Source organism: Coturnix japonica, chromosome 22, assembly GCF_001577835.2.
Source record: "Coturnix japonica isolate 7356 chromosome 22, Coturnix japonica 2.1, whole genome shotgun sequence".
NCBI classification, from domain to species: Eukaryota; Metazoa; Chordata; class Aves; order Galliformes; family Phasianidae; genus Coturnix; species Coturnix japonica.
The window spans coordinates 4030086-4051154 of NC_029537.1; the positions used below are offsets into that span (position 1 = coordinate 4030086).

Sequence of the window (21069 nt, forward strand, 5' to 3'; positions counted from 1 at the left end):
TCTACCCCCATCCCTACACTGTCAGGATAAACAGCAGAATCCCAGCCCCAAAAGTTATCTTCTGTTTGGTAGGGATTGTTTCTTGTGCAGAGAGCACATGGATTTGTACTGGGAATTGAGTGCCCCTCATCATCTCTCCCCTCCAAAAGCAAACAGCACTGGCTGCCACAAGCACAGGCATCTGAATATAGGGCTGCTTACCCCAGCATCACTGACCTTTTTCTTCCGGTCCCGAGAGCGGTTCCTGCGCTTGCGATTGGATTCTTCCTTCTCCTTCTGCTCCTGTAGAGCCTGAGCCTCAATGTCTTTGATTTTCTTCAGCTGCTTTGCTGCTTGAGCCATGGCTGGTCAGACTGCAGATGCTCCAGAGCTCACGGTGGCACTTTCCGCACAGCACACTCTTGTTCTTGGCCAGGAAGGTCCCTTTCCAGCTCAAATGCTGCCGACCCAGATGGATGTGAAAGCAGTAACGAGAGGAAGATAGAAAGCAGACAACAAGCCCCAAAGGACAGACGGTGTCTTCAGCTAATTGCTAGATGGAGTCCAGAACACCTTTATAAAGCGTTAATAATCCCAAATCCAGCTGTTCCAGAGGTTGTGTGCACCATTGCAGCAGCCCCTGACTGCACTGGCACATCATGCAGAACCCTCCTGATGGGACAGGGCACCAGGCTGTTCTGTGCTCGCTTCCTCACTGCCTCTCCTGCAGTATGAAAAGAGATGCAGGCAGCTAGCCATAGGAAGAAAAATAACTCTCAGCAATTAATGCATGATGACAGCAGAGAAGCAGAGGAAAAGGAGGCTGGTGCGTTTCATCTCGACTTCTGTTCTTTCCATAGCAATACATTGAAAGCAGTAACCTGCATGTAGTCAGTCGGTGGATCTACCACTGCAGTGCTGCTGAGGCAGGCACATATTCCAGTCTCTCTGATTCCCTCAGTCACTCTGTGCAGCGGGCGATGCGGCTGGTTGTGATTCCAGCTCCTTTCAGGGGGAGCAGTAGGCGATTGCTGCGTTGCTTAGAAGGCAGGCAGCATCCCTGCTCAGAAAGCAGTCAATACTGCAAAGCCTGTGCCAAATGCTGGAGCAAAGTGAAGCTTAACAGCATCCTTTTCTGCCCACATCTCTCCACTGAGTGAACAGTGACAGGAGGGGAGGGATCTTGGCTGTGAATGGGAGACAGAAACCAGGGGCTCGGTTTGCTCCTTGACTACACAGCTGTAGAAAAGAAAACCAGAGACCCCAGCTCCTGCCCCACTCAGGCATCACCAGAGCATCCCTGGTCATGGCAGTCACCCCTTCTCCGTGCACATCTGTCCATTTCACCTGCAGCCACCCTTCCAAAGCACAAGAAAACACAGGTTGGAAATCAGATGTGTAGCCCAGAGATGTAATTTTTGTTCCTGCAGATTGCATCAGTGCAGGAGGGGTCTGGGAACAAACTGGGGTCTGGACTTTTATCAGCTCAATTCTCTGCTCTCCCTCTGCCCCAAAATGTCACCCATCTGCATTGCATCCCAGAGCACTGGGAGCATCATCTGCCCTACATATGCTGCAGGTTTCTGGCATAGCTCACCCTATTTTAGGCAGAAAGGTCCCTTTTGTGTCAGAAGATGGGGAAGTAGGGTTTAATGTCTATTCCTTAGCAACTACTTGACAGTCACTTACAGGTTATTTAGAGTGATGGGAAGCTGAGAAATGCAAAATTAACTGTAGATAATGTAGGTCACTTTTCTGGCTAAGTTTTCCTGCATTTCTTTTCCCTTTGAAGTCCTCCTTATTATCTTGCTTTATCCACAGATCAAGAAGAGTCCAAACAACAGAAAACAGGTCTATGTATCTCAGCTTCTTTCAGAATGTGATGGGTGAGAACACAGATAAGGTTTATGGGGTCCTAATAAAATCTGAGAACAGGAAATCATCACATTTTACAAGTATTTTCCAAGAGCAGCTTTAGTTCTTTGATCTGTACCCATCTCGAGAAACACAACTCTCAGGTTTAGACAGAGCTTCGTATCTTTATACATCTTATGAATACATGTATAAAAAAACACAACACAGAATTAAATAGAAACCACCCAGCACAATGCTCCTTAGCATAGACAGGAGATGCCACATGCACAGCTGGTCAGAGGCACCATATTTACAATAACTAAAAACCAATACTCTTTCCATTCAGTGTTGGAGCTTCCAGAGAACATCTCTCTCTTTCTGCTTCCTTTCTGCACCACCATTTGCTGCTTGGACTCATCCAGCCCTGCACAGGATTTGTGCCAAAGGTTCCCAAGAACAGTGGTCACGTTTGCTAACACACCGAGGTGTATGTCTTACAGCTGGATGCACAGAGAGATCACCAAGGGCATCTGTGATGGCCTCTATAGGGACTATTTCCAGTTCTCCTTTGTCCTCAGAGTTTCTACAATCACCTGCTGACCTCTTGCTGTCTGTGCCAGGGCAGGTCTGAGTGCTTGCTGAGGACCAAGCTCTGCAGTTTGCTTTGATTTCAACAGCGTGCTCTCTTAATACAAACCAAGAGGGGACAAGGTCAGTCCTAGAGTAACTGCAGTCTTGCCTACACTAGGATGCAAAAAATGACCACGGACATTCAATTTGAAACATCCATTTTGAATGTTGACAGTGTCATTTAAGAGTCCACATTAACTGGAATTCGTTCTCTCTGCTATATACATGAGGTTGTCCTCCTCAGAGGCTTACAAATGGAAGTTGTGAAGCATTTGCCCTGGGTCGATGTTGAGCTTGTATTGTGCTGGTGTGTGGTGTATGGTTGGTAAAAAGTGACCACGGAGATCTGCTGTACATGAGGAAGAGCTCATCTTTGTCAGCATTCTTGCTGTTTCAGAATGGAGGCAGGACTCTGTTCAGGGGCAGCAAGAAATGGATTGACCCTTTATTCAGTCACCACTTCAGCTTTTTTTTCTCTGATTTTTCTCTTCTTTGAATGACTTGCTGAGGAAATACAGAGAAAAGAAGAAATCGCTTTATGGACCATATTCTTGTTGCTGCTTGTTCCTAGTGGAGAAATACAACAGCACTTTGAAATGGAGAAATGGAAGATGACAGTAAACAGACCTCCTCCTCCAGCTGAAAGATACCGCCTGCGTGTATACAGCACAATACTATAAAAGACTTTAAAGAACCTTATTTAATTATTTGATACAGAGCACAGTATTTAACACTTTTTCCTTGAAAACAGAGTATCTCTATTATATCTCTGGTACCTTGGTAACAGATCGGGATTCTACCATATCAGATGAATGGAAATCATCAACAACAGTCCCTGTTGCAAAGAGCTCACGGGATAAAGGGTTTGGCAAAGGAATGCAAGGAGAACCCTTAAGAAAGTGGCTGCACAAATGAACAAGGCTACTAAGTGCCAATTCAACACATAGAGCCGTCCTACAGAACAGAACCTCATGCGAAGGAAGTACAGAAGCAAAGTCCTGTTTGCCTACAAGGTGTTTCCAGGAATGAAGCATAGCTGGAGTCCTGCTCTGCTCTGAGTGAAGAACAGCTTGTGGAAATTGTTGTTCTTTATATTAGGGGCAATAGGATTTTACATTCAAACTCCAATTTCAAGTAGCTGTTTTCAGCCAAACTCTTTTGGTTGACAGTCTGCAAAGATGAAGGATGCTGCAGGCCACACCTCAGCTGCTGTAAACCAAGCCTTGCTCAGTCCATCTGCATTCCCTGCTGCTGCAGAGGGAGGATCTCAGCACAGATTTCTCTCACTGAGTCAGGAACTTGATTTAAATTGTTCTGTTCTTTTTATCTTTTCTTACCTATCTCACACTGATGAGCTTTCAGTTCAACTCTTTGAAACCCTTGAAATCTTCAAGGCCAAAGCTTGTGTGTTGCCGTGTGTTGCTTCCAACGTATGCAGCCTTACATGTTGTGTTGGTAACAGACATTTTGGTCCACGTAACAGCTAATTTTGAGCAAATCTGTCACTACTGAATGGAACTGTTCCGTGTTCACAGCATGACACCTGGCAGTGGCAGTGCAGGGCAGGCAGTAGCAGCTGCTCACGCCATGCTGTAAGATGCTGGTGGTTCTTGTACTGCCTGATTTAAAACCCGTTTTAGCATGGCAACTCTCCAAAACCAAACAAACCCAAACCAAAACACTCACCTCTGTAAGCCTTCACAGACAGTAGGATTTCGATGTTGAAAGAGATCGCTTTGTTTATGACTCCCAAATGTGGCGATCATCAAATCAAGCATTGAAAAGATCTCTGCCAAGGAACTGAAGGGCATTTCAAAACAGCATACATAGCCACCATTTGGTACCAGGGTATTAGAAGAAGGCTCAGATTCACCCTACCCATCAGTTTATGACAGGAGGATCTCACTACAGGAGAGATGCACGACCTCATTTCATGGCACTGATTTACCATGATCAGTCTGAATTCTGGAGCTAACTAAATCAACACCACAATGCTTTGGTCCAATCACTCAGCACGTAAACTGCAGAAGTCAAAGCTGGTCCGAAGTAGTGGAGAACATCCAGCTGTTCTCCATTAGTATTTTACTTTCAATGAGTAAATGAGAACGTTTCTGAACATTGGAGACAAATAAAAGCAGAACAGAGCAGGCTGCCCCGAGCATCACAAACAGCAGCGGCTGTCTGTCCTCACACAGCCAGACCTGCAAACTTGGGGACAACGCGTCCAAGAAGCGTCAGCCTAAATGCAGCATCGCCAGCAAATAGAGACGTTTCAACCTCCGTGAGGACTGGGAACTGCCGTTCAAAGGGAAGCTCGTGGTTCTCAGGGCGCTTTTCACCAGGACCCAGCCGCCCCTTTGCATGCAGACGGGCGGAGGCCGCAGGCTGCAGCCGTGCAGCTCTGGAGCTCTGCTGCCGCCTGGCGCCGGGACCCAGAAAAGAATTACAAAAGAAGGAAAAAAAGAATCCACGAGCACAACAGACATCCAAAATGGCTCAACATAATTTATTTTTTATGTTAAAATGTACAGAGTTCTTTTGAAAGTACTTGCTAGAAAGGGGAAAAAAAAGTGATATTACATACAAGTAGAGGAAGGGAGACCATCCAGCCAGGAGCATGACATGGAGAATTCCAAAGGCATCCAGGCACCCCTTCCCCTTAGCTTACAAGTCACCATGAATGAAGTACAAAGAGATTACAAAACAGGAAAAGCAAATATAAACAGACAGGAATAAACTCAGCATCATTTGTACATGCGGCTTTTAGAGGCATCTGGAGCTCCTATTCACACACTCTAGAGATCTCTTTAAAGAGAACATTTTTTTTTTCTTTCTTAAAATAGTTTTTAATATTCTACAACAAAGATAAAAAATTTTGAAGATGGAATGAAATGAAAAAGCTCTTATTTTAAAAGGCATCAAAGTCACTAACAGTGAGATTTTTTAATTTCTTTTAGAAGATTACCCAAGTTATCTTGCTAAAAATACATTTATTTCTTTTCTTTTTTTAAACAGAAGTGAAAAAAATGGTAGGTACCAATATTACTGTGTTGGATAATTTCTTTTTATATATAGAAAAGAACTTCTTTTTCTACAATAGTTCTACAGTCACAAAGGTTGTGGAAAAGGGAGCTGCCCAATTGATTAAAAAATCAAATAAAATACAAACCCAAAGCAAACAGAACAGCAAACAAATGGAATTCATGGCCCTCGTCTCAACAGCTTCTCCTCCTGTCTCAGATCCATTCCACCCCACCGCCCAGCCCAGCAGCCAGGAAGCAGCAGCACAGCTGGAGGTGCAGGGAGGGCAGCACAACGTGCTTCCTTACGTGGGTTATTTGGAACTGGAATTGTACGTACAGAGAAATGAGTCCTACACAGCCTTGTATGTGCTCAGAACTAAACAGGAAAAACAAAGGAAAAAAAAAAAAAAAAGAAAAAAGGAAGTCCTTTGAATTCTGCCTTTTACGGTTAGCAGTTATTGGAAGAAAGTCCATTTTAGTGCATACAAAGAAACCCAACTTGTAGATTCTTTTTTTTTTTCTTTTCTTTTTGTTTTTTAAAGAAATAAGAAATTAGTCTTATTAATGTGTATTTCTGCTTCATATACAATAAAAAAAAAAAAGGTCTCTACATTAAGGGGTGTCCCTTTTTGAGCTGGGTGACGTGTGACGTGCCAGCAGGTGCCGTCTCTATCAAAGCAGTGCAGCCAAAAAAGAAACACAGACTGGATTATGCGGTAATAAACAGCAAAATCCTGCCACCTGCATCCTGCTGCGGTGTCTGGACTGTTTCACTCCTGTAAAACAGGCTGAGTCCCTTTGTTTCCCACACGAGATCCAAAGCGTGGAGATTCTGACAACATGGTCTCAAACAGTGGAAGAATCAGGGAAACGTTCAGCTTAACTGATTCCCCCCTAACAGCGGCACGTTCAGCAACTGCCTGTGCCATACCAGGAATGGAAGAGCAACAAGGACACCACAAGGCTCTCACCAAGTCACTTAACACACATTTTATCTTGCAAGGTAATGGAAGTATAGAGACTAAGAGGCAGATCACTGGAATCAGATGCTTTTGAGCTCAGACTGCTCAAAGGTTCAGAACAAGACCCTCAGCATTTCCAAGTACACACTAAAGCAGAGTTTGGGATCTCAGAGTTGTGGTTGACTTGCAGTTCACCAGAAGAGCCTGTAACCCTTTGTTTTATGTCCAGCAATCATCCTACCCTCCTCATGACTGCGTGATGGCTACAAACAGCTCATAGATGCTTCCAGTAGTTCAGAGTGACAACGTGTGCACGTGCAGACGTGCATGCCTGGGTTGTAAATGGGATCATTTTAAAAGTACATTATACTTTCAGAATGAAACATACAATTTCAATTAACTCATCTACAAAAACACCAACGTGAATAGTTTGTTTACATGTCTCCAAATTTTACTGAAGGCGAGAGTCAGGAAAAGTTCAAAGATAAATTGTTTTTCCTGACTTGCAGAAATAAACAGCTTCATTTATCCTCTGTGTCCCCTTCCACTTCTCCCAATAAGTGCCTCCTGCTAGAAGTAGAACATTCTAAGTGGGGCTTGGAGGGGCGGGTTGTTACTCTTTGAGATGTCAGACATTTTACATTACTGCAGCGCTAAAGAAATGCATACGGAGGGACAGGGGGGAGGGAGGAGGACATACATCTGAAAACAAAATTAGATGATTTCACCATTACACAGATTCTGTCCACATGGTCAGCAAAGTAAGGCTCTTTTTAAATTATGAAAACATTTTGTGCATGTTTTCCCTCTAAAAAACATCTGTAAATGATTTCAGCTGTAAAATGTTTCAGGATTGTAAAGAAAACAACCCCTCTTCCCCTCCCCCACCCCACCCCCCGGAAAAAAAAAACACAAACAAAAACAAACAAACAAAAAAAAGAAACCCAGAAAACCAACAACAACAACAAAAACCACCAAGCTTTCTAAAAAATAAAATAAACCAAAGAAAATCCCTCTAAATCTACAGCAATATTTTAACTGGAAAAAGGTCCGTTTTCTCTGGTTCGTCAGTATAAAAGGTTCCTTTATTTATATATTTAAGTTTTTTGGATGCAAGCTTATCTTGCTCATCTTCTCATGTACGGTCCATTGAGAGACTGCTTGGGCACCCCAGCAGCGTTCATGTAGCTGTGATGGGAGGGGCCAGTGTACATCATGTTTCCGTGAGGATTTGGCTGCATAGGCTGCTGGGTATAGGCCTGGCTCCCCATCATCCCCATCTGCATCTGCATAGGGTACTGTGCTGTCTGGTTCATGTAGGCAGGGTTACTATGGTAACTGCTGTTCATCATGGGTTGTGTCATTCTGTAGCTGTTCATGGCATTAAGGGTGTTCATATTCATGGAATTAACATTGTATGGGGTGGTTGGCATTAGGTTGACCCCCATGTTCATACCTCGCTGAACAGCCAACGTACGAGGGCCAGCCTGCATGGCAACAGCAGGTGGGCTGCGGCCATAGAGTTGCTGCTGGTGTGCGGTTGCAGAGGGCAGGGGTGCTGATTTAGAGCGAATTGAAATGTGCCCCTTGACTGGCATTTGCCCCTGCAACCTCTGTGTATGTGGAATGCCAATATTGGTAGCAGACATGTTACACTGAAGCAGAGGCGATGTGAGGTTCATGGTGGTGGATGCCAAGTTTGGTGGGGGTGTCATGGTGGCTTGTGCTTGTGGTGTGCCTGCTAAGGGATGAGAGGGAGCTAGCTGAGCCAATCCTGTGTTGGACAGAGAAACACTGGTTGCATAGGAAGTCACAGCAGGAGAATGGCTATAAGGCATGGCATGAGGGTCCATAATGGTGTTTGTCAGCTGCTGCAACTTGGCTAAACTGAACGTGGCCGATGGTTGTGAATAGCTCCCAGCCCCAAAATCCCCTGGAATCCTCTCATAGATACTTATGTTACCAGTGGTTCCAGACTCAGGTATCTCCATGATCATAGGTGCTGGGGTGAAGCTGTTGTTCATACTACACTGGGACAGTGGAGGTTGCTGCTGGGGTGGAGGTGGAGGCTGTGGCTGCTGTGACTGGGGCTGCTGCTGTTGAGGCTGTGCTGCTGGCTGCTGGTTACTTGGAGGTCTTTCTATGACGCAGCTCTGAGGTGACTTGATATTACAGTTTGCTGCAGGCTGGACAGTGCTTTGCTGCATCATGCTGCAACTGCTGCCAATGTTTGCCATTTGCTGAGTGACAACACAACTGTTCTGCGTGAGGCTGCTGGAAGAAGACAGTCCCCCATAGGAACAGCTGCTCTGAGAAGAGTTATTTCCACAAATGCTGCCTCCCATAGTGGAGTCATAGCTGCTTGGGTTTTCATAATTCTCTGTAGTGCTCTCAATGCTGCCAAGGTCACTGAAGCCACTATCCACCACCTGCTGAGAGTGGTCTGATACTGAAGGCACATCCATCATGGGGCTGGTCTCCATGTTCTGCATAGAGGGTGCGGACAGGGATCCTTGTTCAGGGCTTATCTGGGTGTAACTGCTCTCCAGAGCGGGCACATTTGGGCTGCTGACAGAACGAACAGACTGGCTGGGGTGGGACTGAACAGAGGATATTGGACTGTTGTGTTCCGAGGCCTGACAATCTTCAACCATTGATATCTGAGGATCCTCCTCAGTCTGGGTGTAACTCTGCAGAGTCTGACAAGCAGCAAGAGTCTCCTCACAGTCCTGGTAAGCTACATCATGTTCGTTGCCTTCCTCCTGCGTCAAGGACTGGACTGCTTGAACAGTTTCGAGATCTAGTTCACTATGAGGAATCTCTTCCTCTTCTTTTAATTCAATCAAACCTTCTTTATTACTTGGATCTTCTTCACGATCATCTTCAGACCCAGGGACATGCTCTGAGCCCACTGATGTTTCATTGGAAGCCTGCTCTTCCTCAGAATCTGCCTCTGCTTCATCTTTTCCTTTTGCATCTTCTCTACTGCTTGGTATATTTGTTTCTAAAAAACATTCCTGAACATCAGGTTCCTCCTTCACCCCTTCTCTTACAGGCTGTTCCTCCAATTCTTTTTTCTTCACAGACTCCAGATGACCATCATCTTCATCATCAGCATCATGGTCCTCATTTTGATTTGCCACTGCTGCAATTTCATCATCTTCCTCATGGTCCTGCTCAGGCTCATCTAGCTCTTGCTGCTCTTCTTCTGATTGCCTTTGCTCTTCTAATACCTGTGGTTTCTCCTCCACCTCCTCTTCTATTTCAGGCTCTTTAACTTCAGGCACTGGACTACTGCTGCTGTCCACTGGAGAAACTGCTCTTACTTCACTGCTGGCTGCATCTTCCTCTTCTCCCTCTCCAACCTCTTCTGCTTCCATAGTCACATCTTCCTCTTTCCTTTCCTCATTAAGAGGCAGCTCTTCTTTTTGCTCAACACCTTCCTCTTTATCTGAAATTTTGGACTTACGCCCTGTTTTTGAATTAGCTATCACTGCATCAATTCCCTCTCCTTGAACTGATGGTGGCACCTTGTCCCGGTTCAGTTTAAACCCTGGTTTTCGACCAGGTCTCTTCTTCCAATGGACTGGTTTTCGGCTTTTGCCTTTTGGCCATCCCTTCTTCTTTTTCATGGGTGTAGAAGTATCTGGATCAAGTGAAGAATCATTTGCTTCACACTTTCTCAGCATAGATAATGGTTTCAAAGTTGGAGTATCTAAAAACACAAAAAGAAAAATGCTGTTCACCCTGAGCACTCATGGAAACTTTACCAAGCATTCTATCATATTTACCAACTTAGATTTCTAGCTTAGCAAGTTATTGCAATGGGTAGTAAGAAAGATCAAAGTCTGCTCATCAGCAGTTGCAAAGCATACTACTTTTTCAAAGAGCAATGCTTTCAAGATTTTACATGGTCAAAGACCTGAGTCTTTAATAAACAAGTCAAATTAAACATGAGGCTATGTTATAATAAAAGTTATGCTTCCATTTAGATCTGTACTTGGTGCATCTGCTGCAGAAATGACATATTTTTACCTTGTCATGGCTTACATTTTTGAATGCCTACAGAAATACACAGATGACTGAATTTGGCTGTTTTTATCCTAAGAAAACACTTAATGGAATCAAAATTCCTCTCTCATCTGACTTTTACTGGATGAAATATTACTTTGTATTTCAGTAGCTTTTCAAATACTGTAATAGTTCCACATCCTATATTATCAGAAATTGATGTTTAATGAATTTACCAAACACTGTAAGGCCTCCCCTTAGCAATTCTGTTTTGAACCTGTCAATTACAAGCAATAGTCAGTGGCATTTCAATCAACTTCTGAAAAATTCCTGCACTGACATTAGTCAATATTCACACTTTATCATCTGAATTTTGGTTGTCAGACACTCAATCTTCTTAATCTGCTTTTGCATTAGTTTTTATTTTATCTGCTGGACAGAGAATCATTCTTACCAATTAACAGTTCTCACATAGGTAAACAAAAGTAGTAAGTTGCTCTTGCCTCTGCTTATAATCCAAGTTGACTGTATTCTTTGAATCTATCATAATAGAAAATTTGTTTCAGTGCCTTTATTAACCCACGACTGTTCTTTGAAATATTTCAATTTACTGATTCTCTTATCAAGTGTGAATAACAGTAGGGAAAGCAGTAGCAGCTTCACCAAAGATGACAAGGTGTCTCTGCTCCACTTGAAATTTCCCCATTCATATACTTAAGGGTCATCCAAATCTTTGAGCTAGAATACCATGTTCACTTGATTACTAGACATGAACTTCAAATACTTTCTCACAGACTATGTATGCCACTGAGATGTCCTTCACTTCATTTACCAAATCCTTTCTTATTTTTGTCAGCTGCAACACTGTTTCTTTAATATTTACCCATAAAACAGTAAACAAATGAACTCAAAAGTCCAACTCAATTCCACTCCTGGCATTTTCCAAAGAGAGCTGATGTAAATTCACAGTTATGCAAAGAATTCAAAAGGTAACACTAAATGTGTTCCTAGTAATAAAAAAGTTCATCTTAAGAACCAATAATACGTCAACTGAGTTACTCTTGCCCTTTGTTCAACTTTAACCCTGCAACTCTGTGAACTGGATATGCACAGTGTTTGGTGTCTCCAGAAGTTACTCAATCCACTTACAAATAAGTTCATCCATGGTAAGCCACTTTTTTTATTTCTAAGGTTTCAAAGATCCTATTTATACAAACCTAGATATCCACTAAAAACAACACTAAAGGAATTCTGACAGGTACTTATCTTCAATACCTCTGACCAGAAGCATACTAGAAAAAATTCTGAGTATGAAAAATGAGCTTAAACACTGAGTTCAAAATTTAACAACCCCTTGAAGTCATCCATCAAAAAATATCCTGTATGTGAATAAAGAAAGGATCTTCCAGATGAGGTAAGGCAGGCAGAAGAAAATGCTACTACTGTAGTATTTGTTAATGCTTTAACAATGAAAACATTCCAAATAAATAAATAGAATCCGTGTCTTTTATAATCCATAGAATCTATTTCTCTTTTTACATTTCCTATTTTCTACAAGAGATTAGCTTTTACTGGTTCTTTTGTAAAGACGCCGTACTTTTATCTGTACTGTCTTTGACTTAACAACTCTAAAGAGGAAAAAAAAGTAAATGGTGGGCTTTCCACAGAGTAATTTAATACTAAACATGTCCTGTTCTGGTCTCCCCAATACATGAAAGATATGGATGTACTGGAGAGAGTCCAGCAAACAGCTACAGAAATGACTAAGATGACACCTCTCCTATAAGGAAAGCTTGAGAGAACAGGGACTACAGAAGGTTCAGGAGGATCATAATAGGCACAGATACCTGAAGAGGGGCAACAAAGAGCATGGAACAAGGCTCCTTCCAGTGGTGCCTAACCAAGCTTCTAAAGCTTACCACCAAACATACCATTATTGTCATCAGACTCCTCCTCATCTTTGGACTTCCTCTTAGAAGAGGCTCTGTTCCTGAGGGTGTCTTGTGGGGCTAAGTGCTGAAAGTATCCACTGGACAAAAGTTCATTCTCCTCATCTTCCTCATCCTCTTCTTCCTCTTCCTCCTCCTCAATTTCAAATGTAGGCTCTAAACGGGGCATTGGTCGTTCAGCATCTGAGTCCTCAAATGGTTCATCCAGCACTTCTGTGGTCTCTGAGATTGTTTCAGTAACAACACTGCTGTTGTGGTGCTTACGCTTGCGCACTCTCCTCTTCCGATGAAGAACTGGCTTCTAAGAGAAGATGGTGGGAGAAGACGTTTTACTGACTGCAGAAATAACACACTTAAAATAAAAAACATTAACAGCTGAGTTTTACTTCTTAATGCAGCATCCATGAGGATTTTCTTATTCATGTTGACAGGATCAACTTCTCTATGGTTAACCATTTCAAAGACTTTATGCTGTGATTTTAGTTGTTTAGATAGTATTTGTATTTTGAATACTTCTTTTAAAAGTAGCAGCATATCTATTTTTATTTTGACTGAATAAAACTTCAGTAACCAAGCCAGAAAACAGCAAAAGCACAAGGAAAAATTGGGAAAAAAATTACCTCTGATCTAACAAAAAAGACAACTAACTGTAAGAGAACAGCACTCTCCAGAGTTCTAGCATACTGACCAGATGCTACCTGTACATTTGATACTTATCTCGTGAATTGCACTGACCCTCAAAACACCACCAGCATACTGACAAAACAGGCTACATAATACAGTCAGAGACAACAAGAAGAAATAAGGCACAGACCTTTCGTTTTAACGTTGGTTTGGTAAGAACAGGAGGAGAGTTTGATCGGGGACTCACAGGTTCATCGTCTTCCTCCTCGCTGCTCTCACTAAAACACCTCAGAAGTGCCCTATCACTATCGCTGTAGCAGTGGGGTAATCTTTCACAGTCCTCTGGGAACCTATTCTTCAGTGGCTCTGTGTTCTTTTTCATCTGTCCTCTCCATCTTTCCACACCTTCACTATAATGTTGATGGGGAACAGCAGATTTTTCATTTTTGCCATACTGTGCTTGGGAAACCACGGACTTTTCCTCATCTTCAGCATAATGGCCTCTTGGGGTTGGAGACTTTTCCTCACATTCACACCTTTCCTGCAAGGCTGATGACTTTTCCTCACATTCACTGCACCGGCCTCGTGAAGCTGCTGATTTCTCCTCGCATTCAATGCATTGTTCACTGGGAATGGCTGTTTTGTCCTCAATGGGCAATACTGGTTCCTTCTCACAAAAGGGTTCTCGAACTTTTTTGCCCTTGCGGTTCCATCGACCTCTTCGTGATGTTTGACTGTTTGCTGGAAGACTGTCCAGTGAAAAAACATGCTTGTTTGTCCGCGTGGAGTTGACGGGAGCAATGGCATCTGGCTTTTTTTCATTCTTTGTTGGTGAATAGGGTTCTTGTTCTTTTTTCTCCCACGACACAGATTTTACCATCTAGTATAAATAAAAACAAGTCAATTTCATTCTTTCTATTTGCCATAGTGGAACATTTTGAACATGAAATTGCTAAACTGTAACAAGGACAACCTTTCAGAATCTGAGAACAATTGAATTGACCTGCACAAGGTTGTCACAGCACCCACTGCCACTCCTTTCCCCCCACTACATAGAAGTAACAGATTCACTCTTACACTGGACTCTGAGTCTTTATGATGTTGTTGCTCTTCATTTTCCCCATCTTCTGTCTCCTCTTCCTCATCCTCAGACACAACAGAGTTGGAAACTATAACAGGTGTCCAACGCAGACACTCTGCATCCACATCTATTGGTCGAACATTATTTCTAAGCTTTGCCATGTGTTCTTGGATAAGCTTCTCTCGACGAATGATGACAAATCTAAACAATAATGACATAGATTAACAACAGGCTACACAATATACATGTTGTCATGTGGCACAGGTATAAAATAAGGTACTTTCCATCAATGTAATCTCAATGTAAGTAACTTCAGAGAGTTAAATTCAGCTGCCTGGGAGTAACATCCCTAGTTATTTTTGTATCAAAGTAGAAAGTATCATAAAGTGCTCTAAAGTGAGTTAAACACCAACTGTTTAACACAAACCAAGACCGAATATTATTCCACTTCCAAAACAGCAACTGTCTGAATTAATACTAATTCCCAGAATTTCAATTGATTGGTGCACTCTGCTGGTCAAGTGAACTACCTCTATTCTATATCCAAACACCTAATTTCTCCCAGTGATCTAGCCTATTATCTAAACAAGTTAATGACACCTTGGATGAACACTGGGAAACTTTTACTCAATGTCAGGAAAATAGAACATACATCTCTCTAGAGATCCTCTTCTGCTCCATTGCAGAGTTTACTGATTACTTAGAAGGACTTCAAGAGAATGTGGCTAAGAGACCAGCTTGCTTTCTTTTAAAGATGCAGCTTACTTGGAAGTTTCACAGCTGCAGAGTTCCACAGCTAGTAATCTGGTACAGCTTTGGCACTGAACAGTTATTCCACCACAAGAAAGCATCACAGATCTCAACAAACAACATTTGGACAACTAACTATTAAATAAAATTAAGCTTATTAGACATAGTTTGCCCCCAGACCCTTCCTTTGAATACATATGAGTCTACTTGGAAATGCAACAGAACTACTGTACTCACTGATCACTACGGAAGTCAAGCATTCGGAGGTGATGCAGAGTGGAAGTGATATCTTGAGGGCAGATTCCAGTCAGCTTACTCAATTTTTTGATGCTTAACTGCTTGTCATGTTGATGATAAAGGCACTCCAATATTACGCTTTTCCAATAGGCCATATATGAGAGCCGCCCCAGGTCTGACAGAGGTTTCTCTGGTGATCCTGCTTGGCCCTCACGCTTTGAAAGCAGATAGCCTAAGGAAGCACAGGAAAAAAGCATTGATTTCTCAAGACAATTCACTCAGTTGCTTTGTTTCAGCAATACTCTTAGGAGAACAACAGATTATATGCACAAGGATTTTTTTAATTCTAAACCTATAATTAAGTAAGGAAAAAATTTCCTCAAGACAGTAACTTGAGCATTAGCACATCCACACAGAGGTCTGTGTCAGCAAAATGAGAGGTATAGTTAGAACAGCAAGTTTTCCAGTGAACATATGGATTTCTGTAAGAATGTGAGAACATTCATAGAACATCCACTGCTGAAAAACATCCACTTCTGTTGCTCTTAAAACTAAATTAAAACCTAGCTATGGCTACCTTTTGCTTAAGACACATTCAATCAATCAAGTTTCAACAGATTGCAGATTTACAGTTTGCTTTCTGTATAAATAACTACGTACACAAGGTAAGCTTCTGCAAAACCTCTACACTGACACATGCCTGGAGTTTCCAGCTTATGGAAACAGAACACATGAGATAGAAGAAAAAATATCATTTTTTCTTCAGAATTTAAGCCTACCAATTAAGAGAGCCATTTAAGTTCAGATGACTGTGAACTTCAATATCCCCTCTCTTGAGATTTTTTTAAATTAGAAATAGATAAGCATCCTCCACCCAAGATAAACTCCTCTTTAAAATGTGTAAAGAAAAAGAGTCAAAAAGCAAAACAAAATAAATTCCTTACTGAAGTCGATGAGGAACCGGCCATAGCCCTTACGTTGGTACTGCGGAAGAATCATTATACAGGAAACGTTGTATTTCTGTTGGCAGTGTTTTTCCTGTTGAGGAAAAAAAGAATAAAGGTAGCACGTTTTAAAAACAAAAGAACATAAATACCAGATGTTATTCCACACAATTCCATAATTACTTTTAATGAAAACTGAGATAACTATGAAGCTTCTTTCAAGTCTGAAGTACTAAAATACTTGCCTTGGAAAAGTAACCAACAAGGTGACAACCCTTGACATCGTTCTGTGTCAGCACGTAGAAAAGAAATGGTTCCACATCATAATAAAGAGTCTTATGGTCCAGGAAGAGTTTGGCTAACAAGCACAAATTCTGGCAGTAGATAGTGCTGACATTGCCATCCACCTTAGAAAAATGAGGAAAAGTTATGTCACTCTAAATGCTGGCATACAAAGAAATGCTTCATCTGGGTACCCGCGTGCATTTGAAACACCTAACACAAAATGAAAGCTTCAATGTTACAGGTACAATCTCATGAGATTTCAAATTTCACAGCATAAGGGCCCTGGCCAAGTCTGTTAAATTCATTAATTTAAAAGAGAACTTAAAACTCTTTTCTCTAAAATGTATATGCCTTCTCTTATGTATACAGACTGTTTATCCATTAAAAAAAGGTCAGCAACTGCTGCTTGCTTGTACCTCTTCACTTTTCGCATGTGAATGTTTAAAAAAAATGAAGATCTGGAGGGCTACAGAACACTTATCACACTACTGGATACTAAAAACTCTGCTTTAGAGATAACAGTGAGAGGCTTAGTTTCTTAACTTACCTCAAAGACTGAAATATTGTTTTTTCTATAAATTTCATTGGCTGGAGGATGGAACCAGCCACACTTTTTCATATGCTGTTGGAGAATAGTTCTGCTTTTCATATATTTAAGACAGAATTCACAAAGGTACAGCTTGGGTAGCCTATAAACAAAGGTAAAGAAAAATTGAAGACTGAAGAAAACAAATTTCATATGAAATTCCTCGCTCCTGAAGATAAAAAACTTGATGAAAACAAAACTACAAAACAAAAAAAAGTGATGCTACAATGAATTAAATAAATAGCTCTTGTTCTCCTGCTTCTGTCTGTGGAAAAAGCAGCGGTATACACTGAGAAAAGGGTATTTCTTATTTCTTGAGAAAAGGGTATTCCTTACATAACATTTCTTGCAATGTCATCAAGCTCTTTTAAAATAATTTTTCATATTATATTGTTGTGGTTTTGTGATTTCTGTTGTTGCTATTCCACATCAGGACATCACACAGAACAGTGGCAGTTAAAGAGTTTGTGTCCTGGTTCCGTGTTACCACCATTTGGGTGATTTTGAGTTCCTGGAGGGGAGGGGGAGCACTGCCATGGTTCGACTCCTACTTTGGTCTCTCTCGTTTGGTTTGATTTGATTACATTTGGTCAATTCCAGCTCTTCCTCGGATCCTTGCCAATGTGTTTTCTCTTAGTTAAAATGATCTGCTTGCTCTCTGCCCGATCTGCTCGCTCTCTGCCCTTCCCCCTCTCCTGGAGCGCATGGCCTGGGGCCGACTGGGTCACATGGCAAACTCCTTCCTTTTCTTTTTCTTTCCATCACTCCTTTGCTTCTCCTTTTTTCTTTTTCCTGGGGCCTGTGCCCCCTGTCATGGACTGATACCCAGGGATAACCCCATGATATATATCGACCCAAACAATTTGAATGCAAATATCCTGATACTACTGCGATTTAATTCCAGCTTGAGTAGATCTACTCTTCTCAGTTACCCCCAGCGCCTTTAGCAAAGCTAGAATAATTCCTGATGACAGACCACATGCTCTGTGGTAGAAATGGTAGAATAATAAGTTTCACTTCATTTTCTCTCTCTAGCTAAGGCCTTTGGAAGTTATTCTTTCTGAATCAACTTTATGTTGGGAGAGTTTACTGTTAAGACAAGTTTGCAAAGTTATTCATCAAAAGAACATCAAAACATCACAGCAACAACCTTTGAGACACCACAATGCGAAACATTTATAGATGTGCTGAACACCAAACAGCATAAAAATAACACATCAAAAGTGATTCATCTTAAATTTCTACTTATTTTTCTCTTTGAAGTCCTAAATAGCATACAGCCTTTTCTAACAAGCTCATTTAATAAGCGGTTAACATTTTATTACCTCAACAATTTTATTATTTTCTATTATGATGATTCCATGTGTAAAGAACTACTGTAGTAGTTCTCAAATCAAGTACAATCAAAATACTCTTATCATGTAGCTGAGGCTGCTCTCTCTGCAGTGCAGTAACTCAGACCTGTGAGAATCCATGTAATTATACACTCCCATGGCTAAGAGTATATATAGGTTGTTAGAAACTTTATAACCTGAGTCTGTCTGAAAAAACATTAAGACATCTACCAACTAACATGAAAAGTATCTGTATTATGTGTACTTTTCCTCTGTCCTACACAGAATCTTGTTAAGAGCTCTACACTTGCTGGAATGCAGTTTTCCCATAAACACTGAAGCAGAACAAAGAAGAATGTTCAGTCATACCTCGAATATTCTTGTGGATATGGGGAAGAGTACCAGGTCTGAATTTCATACTTGCCAAATTCGATGACGGAGGGGCATCGAACTTGTGGATCAGGAGGTCCAGTCACCCCTACTTTCTATGCAAGAAGGAAAATCACAAAAACTTTTATTTTTCCAAGTGAAAGATTTCTAAGCTAAAATAAATTACAATGCTCACATAGCTTCAATGCAAACTGACTCATCTGAACTCCATACTCCACAGCATAATTTTTCCTCTTTTAAGAGTAAGGTACTTTCCACTGAACACTGGAAAACTATCTTTACCTGCAGTGCTTGCTCCTGAATATCTCTAAATAACTCCATATCTTTTTCAGTTAAGACATCCTGGCTTCCAAAAAAACGCTCTTCATTTTCCTGCTTTCCATCCCAGCCATCCTGATTGTCTATAAAAAAAAGAAAAAAACTTGTCATTACCTATATTTACAAAGGAGCACATACTTTTTAGTGCAGCATGATGCAGCCTCTATCTGCGTTCAGACACTTTGTTGAGTTTTGTAATAACATTTTCTACTTAGATCTGGGAACAAAAGAAAAACCATTTCTGAATTTCGAACCAGGCGAGAAGGAATGTCAGATATTTAACCAAAGCTCATCACTTAGGATTTCAAAGTTACAAATGCCATCATGGTACTAATGAGACCACTGTGGATAAATGGCTTACTGCTGCTCTTGTCTCTCACAAACAAGGATCACAATTATTTAAATGCTATATTTGCTACAACTAAAATCAGGATGCTTACCACCCAAGCAACACCCTCCCACAAAACAATAAAAAAACCAAGCAAAGTAGAACTATATTCAAGGAAGGATGCTCTCCAGCAGGAAGACGAGCACTGCATGAAGCAAGCTCCTCTATGGGGTAAGAAAAGGTAAGAAATGTTTGCATGCAAGCCTGATCAGAAAAAAGTCTTTCTGAAACATGTTTTCATACTTCAACATTCTTTCTTCTTCATTGCATTAGCTACACCCTATGTTATTCCTTTCAACCATGACATTATTTAGCAAATTAATTTAGGTTATAAGCCAGCTCCTTATCACCAAAAGGGCATTTTACCTGATAGTAATCATTCAGTCCCTAAATCACATCTTGCCATCATAAAGTGGCAAAGGTCTCTTCTTCCCTTTTCCAGCTCTCACAGTGCACCAAAGATAGCTGCATTTGAGTAACTTTCCAGCCTCCAACAACTCTCATCATTTCAGCATCCTAGCCTTTGTGAACATTTTTTCTGGAGTACAAAATACCTGCAGTGGCAGAGTGAAAAATCTTTACCTGTGGGCCACTCTGAAGTGCTAGATTTTCTGGTACCCTTTTTCCTTATCCTATACTGCTGAGAATAGTCTACCACTTCCCCTCGAGCTTTTCGTCCGTCAGGGGAGGGAGTGAAGAATTTAGTAAGGCCATCTATAAGCCCTTTGGTTTTCTTGTTAAACTTCAAGGTAGCACTGCCATCTCTGCAGTAGTCCAACACTTCTGTCTGCTCCAGGTATCCTCCTTCTGATGATGCTGACTGGCTGGACAGAGTTATCTTACGCTTCCTACCCCGACCAGGGCCAGTTCGAACTTTGCTGAAGGGTGCTTTTGATCTAAAGAAACAGAAAGGGAAACATATGGTAAGAGCTGGTAAAGTGGTTTGGTGTGGCTTGCAGAGTGGATTAGTGTCTTCCCTACTTATTTATGTATCACACAGAAGTTAAACGTGAGCTAATTCTAAACACCTTGGTGCTGCACATTGAAAAGTTTGTCTAAGTATAAATAACAGATATTCACTGAATTTAATAAATGAGATTACAGGAGATGGTAGACAGAATGAATACACAAAGTTTCAATTAACATTTTTCAATTTATGTCTCTCTAAGCATCAGAAACAATGCAAAGCAAAGCGATTCTATCAGAAGAAGCAGACATTCAGAATAACAGATCTGACAAAAACAGCAAAATAAATGAATGACTAGAAGGAACAGTTTGTAACATAATGTAGAGCTATTACAAAGAATAATAATGAAAAAAATCAGGGCACAAATAAACTGTGAGATTACTTCATTCTTTCACAGAACCCTTCAGAAATTTTGTATTAAAGAAAAATGAAAAACTTTTCATTGTAAAAAAAAAAAAATCTCACAGAAAGCAGACTTGACACTTCAGAAATGCTCATTGTCCTACAGAATCACACACCTCATTCCTCTTTATAGAGAAACTTACGTTGCATTTTGATTCTTTAACCTGTTTTTGGGACGTCCTATTGGATTAGCATAGCGTCGTTTTATCTGTGCTGCCTTCTTGTGTAAAAGTTTTCTTCCTTTCTTACGTGGCCGACATATTTGACATATCCACATACCTATAAAACACACAGTCACCACTACTGAATGCAAGGAACATCAACATTGAATAAAGATACAACTAAAGGCCCCAGG

At 41.2% G+C, this 21069-nt stretch overlaps 2 protein-coding genes across 8 annotated transcripts in view; both read right to left on the reverse strand.

Annotated features, from left to right (window-relative positions):
- The window catches only part of ANK1 (ankyrin 1), a 49784-nt gene extending 48637 nt beyond the window's left edge, over positions 1-1147 (reverse strand). For 3 of the 7 annotated variants that reach the window (XM_015883108.2, XM_015883106.2, XM_015883104.2), the window contains exon 1: positions 217-1145. In XM_015883108.2, the coding sequence (XP_015738594.1) occupies positions 217-342 (126 nt within the window). In that variant the 5' untranslated portion in view covers positions 343-1145. Of the gene's footprint in view, positions 1-201 lie in introns of all 7 variants that reach the window. The other 4 variants (XM_032448905.1, XM_015883105.2, XM_015883107.2 and 1 more) reach the window with 3 other exon arrangements.
- A 3801-nt stretch (positions 1148-4948) lies between these two features.
- KAT6A (lysine acetyltransferase 6A) overlaps positions 4949-21069 on the reverse strand; it is a 28402-nt gene continuing 12281 nt past the window's right edge. Inside the window, exons 7-18 of the mRNA XM_015883103.1 lie at positions 20858-20993; positions 19928-20241; positions 18922-19040; positions 18619-18734; positions 16877-17018; positions 16290-16451; positions 16045-16138; positions 15101-15332; positions 14110-14314; positions 13223-13912; positions 12391-12709; positions 4949-10163 (exon numbers count right to left, since the gene is read on the reverse strand). Coding sequence (XP_015738589.1) covers positions 7576-10163; positions 12391-12709; positions 13223-13912; positions 14110-14314; positions 15101-15332; positions 16045-16138; positions 16290-16451; positions 16877-17018; positions 18619-18734; positions 18922-19040; positions 19928-20241; positions 20858-20993 — 5117 coding nt within the window. The 3' untranslated portion in view covers positions 4949-7575. The remainder of the gene's footprint in view (positions 10164-12390; positions 12710-13222; positions 13913-14109; positions 14315-15100; positions 15333-16044; positions 16139-16289; positions 16452-16876; positions 17019-18618; positions 18735-18921; positions 19041-19927; positions 20242-20857; positions 20994-21069) is intronic.